Consider the following 14,610-nt stretch of genomic DNA (forward strand, 5'->3'; position numbering starts at 1 on the left):
ACAGTGCTAACCACTGTGCTACGGTGCCGCCTACTTACAGATATGATATCGGATCGGAGCTGTTCTAACCATCAGAGAAAGTTGCAAGAGGCTGGTGGTGACCTGCCTTTGTGAAAGGGTTTGATCGGGTGGGCAGAAAGAAAATAACGATTGAGTTTCACAACACAGAAAGAGGCCCTTCGGTCCATCATGTCTGTACTGGCCATCAAGGGGCAATTAACTATCCGTTCTAATCCCATTTTTCAGCACTTGGTCCGTAGCATTGACTGTTTTGGCCTTTCAAGTGCTCATCTAAATACTTAAATGTTGTGAGGGTTCCGGCCTCTTCCACCCTATCAGGCAGAGAGTTCCAGACTCCCAGCACCCTCTGGGTGAAAAAGGCCTTTCCTCAAATACCCTCTCAATCTCCTGCCCCTTATCTTAAATCTATCCTCCTGGTTATTAACCTCTCTACTAAAGGGGAAAAGTTTCTTCCTATCCACCTGTAGCCACCTGGGTTGGCCAATTCCCGATGTAAAACGGAAAGCTGCAAAGGCTGAAGGGAAATTCAGCCAACACAGGCCAAAACCAGCAGGTGCAAGTTACTGTGTATTAGACTCTGCAAAAGCCCAGACAGCATTGATACAAGCAGCCATCTGCATAATAATGTAGCAGCCATCTACATACTAATGAGCGATCCCCAGGAACAATCGAAACATTTGAGGTAAACAAAGCCAAGCCAGACTCCTCGGCGCCAGCAGCAGCCAACACAACAGAGGTTAACCGACACGTAAAGGCCGCCCATCGATCAGGGAACCGCTCCAGTATTGGAGAAATCGAACCAAGCGATTGGAACGAAGTCCAATCACTTGGAACCAGGTACGGGGTTCCGATTCGAAGGGCGGGAAGCCCCTGGGGACTATAAAGTAAAGCCCCCAAGTTCAAATTGTCCTTCTTGACAGGGTCACTCAGCAACGCGAACCAACCCTTGACAGTGACCTGTCCAGCTGCCTCCAAAGAACGCAAGTCTCAAGTCAACGCTCGCTACGAGATAGGCGCTCCTAGCTACCAGTCCATACCAGCTTTTGAATCCCGCAGACTCAGGACCTGAACAAAAGGCCGTTTGTTCCCCTGACCTGGTGGGCCAGTCCGAAGCTAAGTATAGGCCTGTTAGTTGTAGACGTAGCTTAGAAAGTAGCGTTTATGCACGAGTAGATTTGACGGTGTGTAAATAAATGTGCTTTGATTTGAATCTTACTAATCGCTGTATTGAGTTATTTATCATCACTTCAACTTGAACCTTGTGGCGGGATCATAAAGATACCTGGTGACCCGAGAGCAAAGGTTAGAAAACAGAGCCAATTGAACCAACCAAAAGTTAGCAACACACCCTGTCTATGTTCCTCATAACTTTGTAAACCTCAATGAGGTTCCCCTCCTTAGCCTTTCTGCTCCAAGGAAAACAACCCCAGCCTAAGCAGCCTCTCGCCATAGCTGGAACGCTCCAGCCCAGGCAACATCCTGGTGAATCTCCTCTGCATCCTCTCCAATACAATCGCATCCTTCCTATAGTGTGGTGACCAGAACTGCACACAGTACTCTAGCTGTGGCCCAATGAGCATTTCATACAGCTCCATCATAACCTCCCTGCTCTTATATTCTATTCATAGAACATACAGTGCAGAAGGAGGCCATTCGTCCCATCGAGTCTGCACCGACCCACTTAAGCCCTCACTTCCACCCTATCCCCGTAACCCAATAACCCCTCCTAACCTTTTTGGTCACTAAGGGCAATTTATCATGGCCAATCCGCCTAACCTGCGTGTCTTTGGACTGTGGGAGGAAACCGGAGCACCCGGAGGAAACCCACGCACACACGGGGAGGATGTGCAGACTCCGCACAGCCAGTGACCCAGCGGGGAATCGAACCTGGGTCCCTGGCTTGTGCTACCGTTCTGTCCTCGGCTAATAAAGGCAAGTATCCCAGATACCTTCTTAACCATCTTAACCACCTTATCTCCGTATCCTGCTGCCTTCAGGGATCTATTGATGTGCTCGCCAAGGTCCCTCCGGTCCTCTGTACTTCCGAGCAGTTTACTGTTCATTGTGTAATCCCTGGTCTTGATATTCCTGCCAAAATGCATCACCTCGCACTTTTCAGGGTTAAATTCCATTTGCCAATGTTCTGCCCATCTGACCAGCCCGTTTATATCGTCCTATAATCCAAGGTCTTCCTCCTCGCTATTTGCCACACCACCAATTTTTGTGTCTTCTGCAAACTTACTAATCACACCACCCACATTCACCTCAGATCATTAATGTACACGACAAACAGGGGAGCCAGCACTGATCCCTGTGGAGCAACACTGGACACAGGCTTCTTCCAGTGACAAAAATAACCTTCAATCATTACCCTCCAGCCTCCTGACAGTTTTGGATCCAATTTGCTAAGTTGCCCTGGATCCCGTGGGCTCTTACTTTCTTGGTCAGTTTCCCATTTGGGATCTTGTCAGAAGCGTTACTGAAGTCCATGTAGATTACATCAACTACACTACCCTCATCTACACACCTAGTCACCTCCTCGAAAAATTCAATCAATTTTATTCAGACATGATCTCCCCCTGCAAAGCCACACTGGCTATCCTTGATTCTCTCCGAGAGGAGATTAATTCTGTCCCTCAGAATCTTTCCCAATAATACCCCATCACTGATGTGGGCCTGGTTTATCACTGCTTCCCTTCTTGAATGACGGTATCACATTAGCCGTCCTCCAGTCCTCTGGCACCTCTCTTGTGGCCAGAGAGAGTTTGAAAATTGTCAGGGCCCCTGAAATCTCCTCCCTCGCCTCCCACAGCAGCCTGGGATACACCTCATCTGGAGATGGATCCACTTTTAAGTCTGCTAAAGCTCCCTCCCTCTCAACGCTAAGCTGTTCAATTTTATCACAGTCCCCCTCCCTGCTTTCTATACCTACACCGTCTTTCTCCGTCGTGAGCACAGATGCAAAATATTCATTTAATACCTCACCTACATCTTTTGGCTCCACACACAAATTTCCACTTTGGTCCCTAATGGGCCCTACTCTTTCCCTGGTTCATAGAATTTACAGTGCAGAAGGAGGCCATTCGGCCCATCGAGTCTGCACCGGCTCTTGGAAAGAGCACCCTACCCAAGCCCACACCCCCACCCTAGTCCCATAACCCAGTAACCCCACCCAACACTAAGGGCAATTTTGGACGCGAAGGGCAATTTAGCATGGCCAATCCACCTAACCTGCACATCTTTGGACTGTGGGAGGAAACCGGAGCACCCGGAGGAAACCCACGCAGACACGGGGAGAACGTGCAGACTCCACACAGACAGTGACCCAAGCCGGGAATCGAACCTGGGACCCTGGAGCTGTGAAGCAATTGTGCTATCTACCATGCTACCCTACTATTTGGTTACCCTCTTGCCCCTAATATACTTAAAAAACACTTGGGATTTTCCTTTATTTTGCCCACCGGTGTTTTTCTCATGCCCCCTCTTCGCTCACCTAATCTATTTTTAAAATAAATTAAATTTACTATACTCATGGACTTACTGTACTCCTTTAGGGCATCCACTATTTTAAGCCCCCTGTATCTGTCATAAACCTCCCATCTTTTTCCTTATCCAAACCTGTATATCGCTTATAACAGGTATTTTACTATTTTAGGGGTGGCACAGTGGTTAGCACTGCTGCCTCAGGGCGCCAGGGATCCGAGTTCGATTCCAGCCTCTGGTGACGGTGTGGAGTTTGCACGTTCTCCCTGTATCTACGTGGGTTTCCTCCGGGTGCTCCGGTTTCCTCCCATAGTCCAAAGATGTGCGGGGTAGGTGGATGGGGCATGATCAATGCGCGGGGAAAGTGGGTCTAGGTAGAGCGCTCTTTCGGAGATTCGGTGCAGGTTTGATGGGCCGAATGGTATCCTTCTGCACTGCAGGGATTCTACTTGACGTCCAGAGTTCTCTGAACTATTTGGTCCTGCCCGTTACCCTTACGGGGAAAATGTTGAACCCGTACTGTCCATTTCCTTCTTCTTTTATAAATTTAGAGCACCCAATTCATTTTTTTCCAATTAAGGGGTAATTTAGCGTGGCCAATCCACCTATCCTGAACATCTTTGGGTTGTGGGGGCAAAACCCATGCAAACATGGGGAGAATGAGCAAATTCCATAGGGACAGTGACCCAGAGCCGGGATTGAACCTGGGACCTCAGCGCCGTTAGGCAGCAGTGCTAACCACTGCGCCACCGTGCTGCCCCTCCATTTCCTTTTTGAATGACTCTGATGGGAATTTTCCAACAAGTTGCTATTCCCAGCCCACTTGGATCAAGCCCTATCCTATTAAAATTGACCTTCCCCCAATTCAGAACCACATTTCAGGTCTATCTTAGTCCTTTTCCATAACGACCTTAAATCTTACTGAGTTATGGTCACTATCACCGAAATGCTCTCCAACTGGCACCTCTACCATCTCCCTGGCTTCATTCCCTAAAATTAAGTCAAGTACCAGTTCCTCTCCTGTAGGACTCTCTACATTCTGGCTCAAAGCTCTCCTGGATGCACTTTATGAATAGCGCCTTCACTAAGCCTCTCACACTTAGCCTATGCAAATTAATATTGGGGAAATCGAAACCTCTGATTCTTATCACCCTATTACTTTACACTTCTCTGAGATTTGCCTACATAGGGATCAGTGTTGGGCCCACAACTGTTCACAATTTACATGGATGATTTGGAGTTGGGGACCAAGGGCAATGTGTCCAAGTTTGCAGACGACACTAAGATAAGTGGTAAAGCAAAAAGTGCAGAGGATACTGGAAGTCTGCAGAGGGATTTGGATAGGCTAAGTGAATGGGCTAGGGTCTGGCAGATGGAATACAATGTTGACAAATCTGAGGTTATCCATTTTGGTAGGAATAACAGCAAAAGGGATTATTATTTAAATGATAAAATATTAAAACATGCTGCTGTGCAGAGAGACCTGGGTGTGCTAGTGCATGAGTCTCAAAAAGTTGGTTTTCAGGTGCAACAGGTGATTAAGAAGGCAAATGGAATTTTGTCCTTCATTGCTAGAGGGATGGAGTTTAAGACTAGGGAGGTTCTGCTGCAATTGTATAAGGTGCTAGTGAGGCCACACCTGGAGTATTGTATTCAGTATTAGTCTCCATACTTGAGAAAGGACGTACTGGCACTGGAGGGTGTGCAGAGGAGATTCACTAGGTTAATCCCAGAGCTGAAGGGGTTGGATTACGAGGAGAGGTTGAGTAGACTGGGACTGTACTCGTTGGAATTTAGAAGGATGAGGGGGGATCTTATAGAAACATATAGTATTATGAAGGGAATAGATAGGATAGATGCGGGCAGGTTGTTTCCACTGGCGGGTGAAAGCAGAACTAGGGGGCATAGCCTCAAAATAAGGGGAAGTAGATTTAGGACTGAGTTTAGGAGGAACTTTGGTCCCTAATGGGCCCTACTCTTTCCCTGGTTCATAGAATTTACAGTGCAGAAGGAGGCCATTCGGCCCATCGAGTCTGCACCAGCTCTTGGAAAGAGCACCCTACCCAAGCCCACACCCCCACCCTATTCCCATAACCCAGTAACCCCACCCAACACTAAGGGCAATTTATCATGGCCAATCCACCTAACCTGCACATCTTTGGACTGTGGGAGCAAACCGGAGCACCCGGAGGAACCCCACACACACAGTGGGAGGATGTGCAGACTCCGCACAGACAGTGACCCAAGCCGGAATCGAACCTGGGACCCTGGAGCTGGGATCAATATTGCGACACCACATCCTTTTACCGCCCCCCCCCCCCCCCCCCCCCTCTCCCCAGTCTTGCCTGTACACCCGGCATATTGAGCTGCCAGTCCTACCCCCCCCCCCTCAACCATGTCTCTGTGATTGCAATAATATCGTAATATCATGTTAATCAATGCCCTCTGATCAATCGGCCTTACCCACCGCCTAGCCACATTTCCTTGCACCTTTACATATCTCGCTTTGCTCTGCCTTCCTGTTTTTTTCCCCACCAATATTTCGCTGTCCCCAAGGAGGAAGTATCAGTGCAAAATAGTCATTGGCTAATCGAATGGAGAGTTATAGAAAAAACGGTTTACCAAGAGAGTGGCTGGAACGCAGAAGTTATTACATCATGTGAATAGTATATGTGCGTTTACCAGGAATCTAGATCAGAATATGAGGGAGAGAGAGAAAAAGAGAAGGATTTGGGTGAGCCTAAGTAAGGTGGGAGGAGGCTTGCGTGAAGTGTAAACACCAGCGTTGACTGGTTGGGTCGAATGCCCTCTTCCTGTTCTGTAAACACAATGTAATTCAATACACTGGCCCACATGGGCCAGACAGGACAGGCCCGGATTGAACTGCTGACGAGCTGTGTTTACAGTGGCGCCTGTTTGATCGCCACTGCCTCCCTCCACAATCTGCCCTACCTCGGAGGAACAGGGGGAGGCCAATCAGCCTGGTAGGTCTGTGGTTTGTGGAGGGGGGGGGGGGGGTGAACATGGGTCTGGGATTTGGGGCCTGGGGTGTTGGATGTGGGGGTTTGAAACAGCCCCCCTGAGCCCTCACACATCCCAGAAAGCTACATTTATTTCTGGGGGCTAAATCCCACACTGGATCTATCGATCTGCAGTTGTAGGCAAGGAAATTTAAACCATAAGTAATTGCGGATACTTATGGATACTATCATAGACATCATAGAATTTACAGTGCAGAAGAAGGCCATTCGGCCTATCAAGTCTGCACCAGCCCTTGGAAAGACCACCCTACTTAAGCCCACGCCTCCACCCTATCCCTATAACCCAGTAACCCCACCTAACCTTGTGGACATTCAGGGGCAATTTTAGCATGGCCAATCCACCTAACCGGCACATCTTTGGACTGTGGGAGGAAACCGGAGCACCCGGAGGAAACCCACGCGCACACGGGGATTACGTGCAGACTCCGCACAGACAGTGACCCAAGGCCGGAATTGAACCCGGGTCTCTGGAGCTGTGAGGCAGCAGTGCTAACCACTGTGCCATCGTGCCATTCATTACTTAGAAAAGGTTAGAGTCAGCAGTGAGTGAAACATAGCCGGTTAACCCCCTCATGTCTTGATCCGCCACCTAATGATATCAGGGCTGGTCCAGACCCAATCCCATATACCCACCTTTGCTCGGTATGCCGCGATACCTTTGGTTAATGGTTCACAAAAGTCTATTCATCTCAGGTTTAAAATTAATAATTGACCCAGTATGTGCAGAAGAGGTTTCCAAACCTCTACCATCCTCTGCACGCGCAAGAGTTTTCTCATTTCACTTCTGAAAACTCTGGCTCGCTCCGCGAGGCAGCGCGGGCAACAGTTAAAAAGCAAATTACTGCAGATGCTGGAAACTGAGACAAAGCAGAAAATGCTGGACCCATGAATGCAGGAAATGGTTTCAGTCTGGCAATTCTGTCCATTCCCCTCCACGTCTTGAAAGCTCCGATCAATTCATTCCTCAGCCTCCTAAATTCCAGGGACAATGACCATAGTGTGTGCAAAATCTTCCTTGGAATTTAACCCCTTGCAGTCCAGGTGTCATCCTGCTAAATCTACACCGTGCCAAAGGCCAATATGTCTATCATATTCCTTCTTCACCTGCCCACATGTCCCGGAGGCCAAGCAGCTTGGCGAAGGCCCATCATCAGCAACTCCCACCTCGTAGTCAGGACAGTTTCAAAAAGCTGGATTTCGCCCCCCCCCCCCAGCTCATGCATATTTGGGCAGACACGAGTTGAAGGGTCAATAACGAGGGGGGCATAATTTTAAGGAGAGGGCAGGAGGTTTAGAGGGGATTTGAGGAAAGGTTTTTTTCACCCATAGTGGGACGGGGGTCTGAAGCACACTGCCTGTGTGTGTGTGTGTGTGTGTGTGTGTGTGTGGGGGGGGGGGGGGGGGGGGTGGGGTTGTGGAGGCAGGAAACCTCACAGCCTTCAAAAATTACGTGGATGAGCCCTTGAAATTCAAGGCTACGGGCCAAGTGCCCAAAGTGGGATTAGTATCAATTTAACGTAGTTTTGTCAGTACAGGCTCGATGGGCCAAAAGGCCTCTTCTGTACTGTGAGACTAATGACTCTAACAAGGATATCTCGGTCATTTTTGCCAGAGTTAAACTCTCTGTACAGAGCTCCTGAAAGGGGCTAGAGTTAGAGTCAGAGAATAGTTGCAGCCCTGAACGATGCTCTTCAGCCCTTTGAGTCCATCGTGATGCCTTCCGCCAACGGGAACGGCTCCTCCCTCTTCTTCTCTGCCCAGACCACTCGTGATCTTGAGCACCTCAAATCGAATTCCTCCTCGCCCTCTCGGAGGACAAACAGTCCCTCTGCCATCTCCGATCTATCCACATGACCTGGAGTCCCTTCATCTCCAAAATCACTCTCGGGATCCAGAATGTCTCCCCCTTCACATCAGTATGTAAAGTGTGGCTTATACATTTATATGCCCAGGTCTCCCTGTTCCTGTGCACCCTTCAGGATTTGTACTCTGTATTTCATGTTGCCTCTCTTCGTCCTCCCTACAGAATGGATCATGTCACACATTGTGCCATAAGTCCAAAGATGTGCGATTAGGTGGATTGGCCACGCTGAATTGCCCCTTAGTATCAAAACATAGCTCTTCATTCACCTGAGGAAAGAGCAGCGCTCCGAAAGCTAGTGACATCGAAACAAACCTGTTGGACTTTAACCTGGTGTTGTAAAACTTCTTACTGTGCTCACCCCAGTCCAACGCTGGCATCGCCACATCAAAAAGGTTAGGTCGAGTTACTGGGTTACGGGGGTAAGGTGGGGGCGTGAGCTTAAGTAGGACACTCTTTCCAAGGGCTGGTGCAGACGCCATGGGCCGAATGGCCTCCTGCACTGTAAATTCTATGATTCTATGATAATTCTCTCCACTCTCTCTCTCTATCATAGAATTTACAGTGCAGAAGGAGGCCATTCGGCCCATCGAGTCTGCACCGGCTCTTGGAAAGAGCACCCTACCCAAGGTCAACACCTCCACCCTATCCCCATAACCCAGCAACCACACCCAACACTAAGGGCAATTTTGGACACTAAGGGCAATTTAGCATGGCCAATCCACCTAACCTGCACATCTTTGGACTGTGGGAGGAAACCGGAGCACCCGGAGGAAACCCACGCACACACGGGGAGGATGTGCAGACTCCGCCCAGACAGCGACCCAAGCCGGAATCGAACCTGGGACCCTGGAGCTGTGGAGCAATTGTGCTATCCACAATGCTACCGTGCTGCTCTATGAGTCAGCGTCTTAGTGACGTTACTGCAAATGAGGAGGCCATTTAGCCCATCAGCACCATGTTAGCTCTCTGTAGAGCATCCCAGTCCGTCCCATTCCATCCCCCCTGTAACCGCTGAGGGTTTGGTTCTCTCCAGTGCCCCACCCAATTACCTTCTGAAATCATTCATCCACTTGCGCCAGCCTCGTGGGCAGTGAGACCAGGTCATTACCACTCACTGCACCCTCGCCAGCACCCCCCAGCCACCCAACCCAAACCCCCACCCCATCATCAGCCATTGGGAACACCTTTACTTTGTGTCCTCATCATAACCTTGTATACTCTCTGTCCAATCCCCCCTCAGTCTCCTTCAGCGATTTGGAATGTTTCCAGGCTACAAATTGATGGGCAGCACGGTAGCACAGTGGTTAGCACAATTGCTTCACAGCTCCAGGGTCCCAGGTTCGATTCCCGGCTTGGGTCACTGTCTGTGCGGAGTCTGCACATTCTCCCCGTGTGTGCGTGGGTTTCCTCCGGGTGCTCTGGTTTCCCCCCACAAGTCCCGAAAGACGCGCTGTTAGGTGAATTGGACAGTATGAATTCGCCCTCGGTGTACCCGAACAGGCGCCGGAGTGTGGCGACTAGGGGCTTTTCACAGTAACTTCATTGCAGTGTTAATGTGAGCCTGCTTGTGACGATAATAAAGATTATAAATTTAGGGAAAAGTGAGTACTTTATGGTCTCCCCACTGGAATGGGGTTTAGGAGGGGGGGGGGGGGAGTTGTCTCGGCAATTTATGGGAGGACTTTGGAGGAGGACAGGGTGTCCATGGAGGGGGTTAAGGCGAAGTGGGAGGAAAGGTTGGGGGTGACGCGAGAGGAGAGACTGTGGTGCGAAGTGCTACGGAGGGTAAATGCCTTCAACCCATTACTAATTAAAATTCTCTCCAACTCCTCCTTAACTTTACTCAATGTCCCATCACCCCCCGCACTCTGGGGTAAGAGAATTCCACAGATTCACAATCTCTCCGGAGAAGTAATGTCTCCCCATCTCGGTTTTAAATCTGATACCCTTTATTCTATAACTCTGACCCCGCGTTCCAGAATATCCTACAAGGGGAAACATTTGCTCTGCGTCTACCCTGTCAATCCCCTTTATTGGCAAAGATCAACGCACGGGATCCTCCAGCTCCCTTTGTGGCTCACGTTTTTGACGCTGTGTCATTCAGACTATATTGCCTCACCCTAACCTTCTGCCAAAATGCATCAGCTCACACTTCGATATATTAAATTTCATCTGCCACTTGTCTGCCCATCTATGTCACCAAGCTGGCAGCGCAGGTGGAGAAGGTAATCAAGGAGCTTGTCTTCATCGGCCAAGGCATTGGGTATCAAAATTGGCAAGTCATGCTGCAGTTGTACCGAATCCTAGTTAGGCCACATTTGGAATATAGTGTTGAATTCTGGTCCAGGAGGATGTGGAGCTTTGGAGAGGGTACAGAAGAGGTTTACCAGGATGTTGCCTGGTCTGGAAGGCATTAGCTATCAGGAGAGATTGGATAAACTCGATTTGTTCTCACTGGATCGACGGAGGTTGAGGGGTGACTTGATAGATGTCTACAAGATTATGAGGGGCATGGACAGACTGGATAGTCAGAGACTTTTTCCCCAAGGTATAGAGGTCAATTACTAAGGGGCGCAAGTTTAAGGTGCGAGGGGCAAAGTTTAGAGGGGATGTGCGAGGGAAGTTTTTTTTACGCAGAGGGTAGTGGGTGCCTGAAACTCGCTACCGGAGGAGGTGGTGGAAGCAGGGACGATAGTGACGTTTAAGGGGCATCTTGATAAATACATGAATAGGATGGGAATAGAGGGATACGGACCCAGGAAGTGTAGAAGGTTTTAGGTTAGACAGGCTGTCTGACAAGCAGCCATTTATTACAACTCAGGGAGATGGTGGCGCTGTGCCCATGTCAGTGGACTGCAGTCTCACGCTCTGGGGACACGGGTTCAAACCCCACCATGGCAGCTGGTGACATTTAGATCCAATTAAATCAAATTGGGAATTGAAAAACTAGCCTGAATTATAGTGAGCATGAAACTATCAGCGATTGCTGTAAAAAAAAACAAAAACATCTGGTTCACTAATACCCTTTAGGGAATGAAAACTGCCTTCCTTACCCGGTCTGGCCTACATGTGACTCCAGAACCACAGCGATGTGGTTATCTGCCCGATGAGATGGCCGAGCGAGACACTCAGTTCAATTACGGATGGGCAACAAACGCTGGCCAAGTTAGCAACACACACATTCCATGAGAGAATCTAAAATACTCACTGATGTAGCCACCTGGGTTGGCCAATTCCCGACGTAAAATGGAGACCAGCAAAGGCTGAAGGGAAATTCAGCCAACACAGGCAGAAACTAGCAGGTGCAGGTTTATTGTGTATTAGACTCTGCAAAAGCCCAGACAGCATCGATACCAGCAACCATCGGCATAATAATGTAGCAGCCATCTACATACTAATGAGCGAGCCCCAGGAACAATCGAAACATTTGAGATAAACAAAGCCAAGCCAGACTCCTCGGCGCCAGCAGGAGCCAACACAAAAGAGGTTAACGGACACCTAAAGACCGCCCATCGATCAGGGAACCGCTCCAGTATTGGAGAAATCGAACCAAGCGATTGGAACGAAGTCCAATCACTTGAAACCAGGTACGGGGTCCGCCCCGAAGGGGGGGAAGCCCCTGGGGACTATAAAGTAAAGCCCCCAAGTTCAAATTGTCCTTCTTGACAGGGTCACTCAGCAACGCGAACCAACCCTTGACAGTGACCTGTCCAGCTGCCTCCAAAGAACGCAAGCCTCAAGTCAACGCTCGCTACGAGATAGGCGCTCCTAGCTACCAGTCCATACCAGCTTTGAATCCCGCAGACTCAGGACCTGAACGAAAGGCCATTTGTCCCCCTGACCTGGTGGGCCAGTCCGAAGCTAAGTATAGGCCTTTTAGTTATAGAAATAGCTTAGAAAGTAGAGTTTATGCATGAGTAGCGATTTACTGTGTATAATAAATGTGCTTTGATTTGAATCTTACTAATTGGTGGACTGAGTTATTGATCATTACTTGAACCTTGTGGTGGTATCATAAAGATACCTGGCGACTCTAGAGCAAAGGTTATAAAACAGAGCCAATTGAACCAACCAAAAGTTAGCAACACTCCTCTGCGCTGAACCTTTCACTCTCGTAATTAAAACCTCAATTTTGTTGACCGGTATTTGTGTAGTACTTTGTCTAAACACTTTTTTTTTTTAAATCTACACAAGCAACCTCTATCGCATTCTCATCAGCCTGGACTTTTACTTCATCAAGGATTTCAATTGGATCACCTTCGTTAAATCAAATCTTCCTTCGTGTCTTTGATTTTTCTTTCCTTGACTTTTGTTTCTAAGACCTTACCCACCACTGATGTGCTCTGTGGTTACTAGAAATGCCCGGACTCTCCTTCATGAACAAAGATGTCACGTTTGCCACACTCCAATCTGCTGAAACCTCCCCAGTTTCTGGAAGTCTATCGCTATCGTCTTTGTGATTCACACTATTCCACCTTTTGTGGCATCAGCAAATTTTTATTTATAAAAATATATTTATTGTACACTTTCCTTTAATCAAAAAATACATCACTGCACCCTGATTCCAATTGCTCGACAAATTTTCACACCCACACAGCTACTGTCCCTTTTATTCCCTGGGCTTCAGGCTCTTCGGAGGAGGTACAATCATACAAGGATCAGTTGCAACAGAGTTCGACTCCCAGCACAGCGACAGCTCCCCACAGAACTACAGAGGCAGATATCAGCTCAGAGACTCAAGAGTTGCAAAGACAGATCCCGAACACAGTTAGCGACAGCTGCCAGTACAATCCCACAGTCACATATCCCAGCAGAGTCACAGAGTTGGAGAATATCAGAATTAAACAGAGAGGCCAAATCCACTAGCCAGCTACAGAGAGAGGGTCAGAGACAGAGACAGAGTGAGGGACTTGATTAGGGACAAAGTCAGAGTGTGGGTTAGAGTAAGTGAAGGAGTGAGGGTGAGGGTCTGGAACTGAGTAACAGTGAAGGTCAGAGACAGAGTGTGGGTCAGTGACAGACTGAGGGTCAGAGTGGGTGACAGAGTGAGGGCCAGTGACAGAGTGTGGGTCAGTGACAGAGTGAGTTTCAGAGTGTCAGGGTCAGAAAGAGTGACAGAGAGGGTCAGTGACAGAGAGGGTCAGTGACAGAGAGGGTCAGTGACAGAGAGGGTCAGAGTGAGTGAGAGGCAGCATGAGTAACAGAGTGAGTGAGGGACAGAGTGAGTGAGGGACAGAGTGAGTGAGGGACAGAAACAAAGGGACAGAGTGAGTGAGGGACAGAGTGAGTGAGTGAGTGAGGGAACCGGGATCTGTACCTGATTGCGCTCCGGCTCCGGGACTCGGACCCGCTCCCTTCAGCTTCAGCCGCAGCCCAGGTGAGTCTGGCCCCGCCTCCCGGATGCCCATTGGCTAAAAGACAGATCACTCTGTCTCTGTCTCTGACTCTCTCTCTGTCCCTCTCTGTCTCTGACTCTGACTCTCTCTGTCTCTGTCTCTGACCCTCACTCTGTCTCTGTCTCTGACCCTCACTCTGTCTCTGTCTCTCTCTCTGTCTCTGACCCTCACTCTGTCTCTGACTCTCTCTCTGTCTCTGACCCTCACTCTGTCTCTGACCCTCACTCTGTCTCTGACCCTCACTCTGTCTCTGACCCTCTCTCTGTAGCTGGCTAGTGGATTTGGCCTCTCTGTTTAATTCTGATATTCTCCAACTCTGTGACTCTGCTGGGATATGTGACTGTGGGATTGTACTGGCAGCTGTCGCTAACTGTGTTCGGGATCTGTCTTTGCAACTCTTGAGTCTCTGAGCTGATATCTGCCTCTGTAGTTCTGTGGGGAGCTGTCGCTGTGCTGGGAGTCGAACTCTGTTGCAACTGATCCTTGTATGATTGTCCCTCCTCCGAAGAGCCTGAAGCCAGGGAATAAAAGGACAGTAGCTGTGTGGGTGTGAAAATTTGTCGAGCAATTGGAATCAGGGTGCAGTGATGTATTTTTTGATTAAAGGAAAGTGTACAATAAATATATTTTTATAAATAAATTTATAAATTTTAGCATTGGCTAAAAGACAGAGAACGCCCCGCCCCAGAGCCTTGGTGGAACGTCTATGGGCTGGAGCTGTGATTGACAGCTGAACTGGCCAATAGGAGAACGGCAGGTGTGCCCCAGCTGTTGTTTACTGAGCAGGGAGAGGGAGGTGAGGAGG

The 14,610-nt window shown here is 48.9% G+C and overlaps 2 protein-coding genes across 4 annotated transcripts in view; both read right to left on the reverse strand.

The window, feature by feature from the left end:
* Positions 1-13,901, reverse strand: part of cyp4f3 (cytochrome P450, family 4, subfamily F, polypeptide 3) — an 83,536-nt gene extending 69,635 nt beyond the window's left edge. For 2 of the 3 annotated variants that reach the window (XM_072491259.1, XM_072491258.1), the window contains exon 1: positions 11,618-11,811. In XM_072491259.1, coding sequence (XP_072347360.1) covers positions 11,618-11,796 — 179 coding nt within the window. In that variant the 5' untranslated portion in view covers positions 11,797-11,811. Of the gene's footprint in view, positions 1-11,617; positions 11,812-13,726 lie in introns of those variants that run through there. The other variant, XM_072491260.1, reaches the window with a different exon arrangement.
* LOC140403402 (uncharacterized) overlaps positions 1-14,610 on the reverse strand; it is a 960,939-nt gene that overhangs the window by 818,363 nt on the left and 127,966 nt on the right. The window lies entirely within an intron of this gene.

Source organism: Scyliorhinus torazame, chromosome 27 (genome assembly GCF_047496885.1).
Source record: "Scyliorhinus torazame isolate Kashiwa2021f chromosome 27, sScyTor2.1, whole genome shotgun sequence".
NCBI classification, from domain to species: domain Eukaryota; kingdom Metazoa; phylum Chordata; class Chondrichthyes; order Carcharhiniformes; family Scyliorhinidae; genus Scyliorhinus; species Scyliorhinus torazame.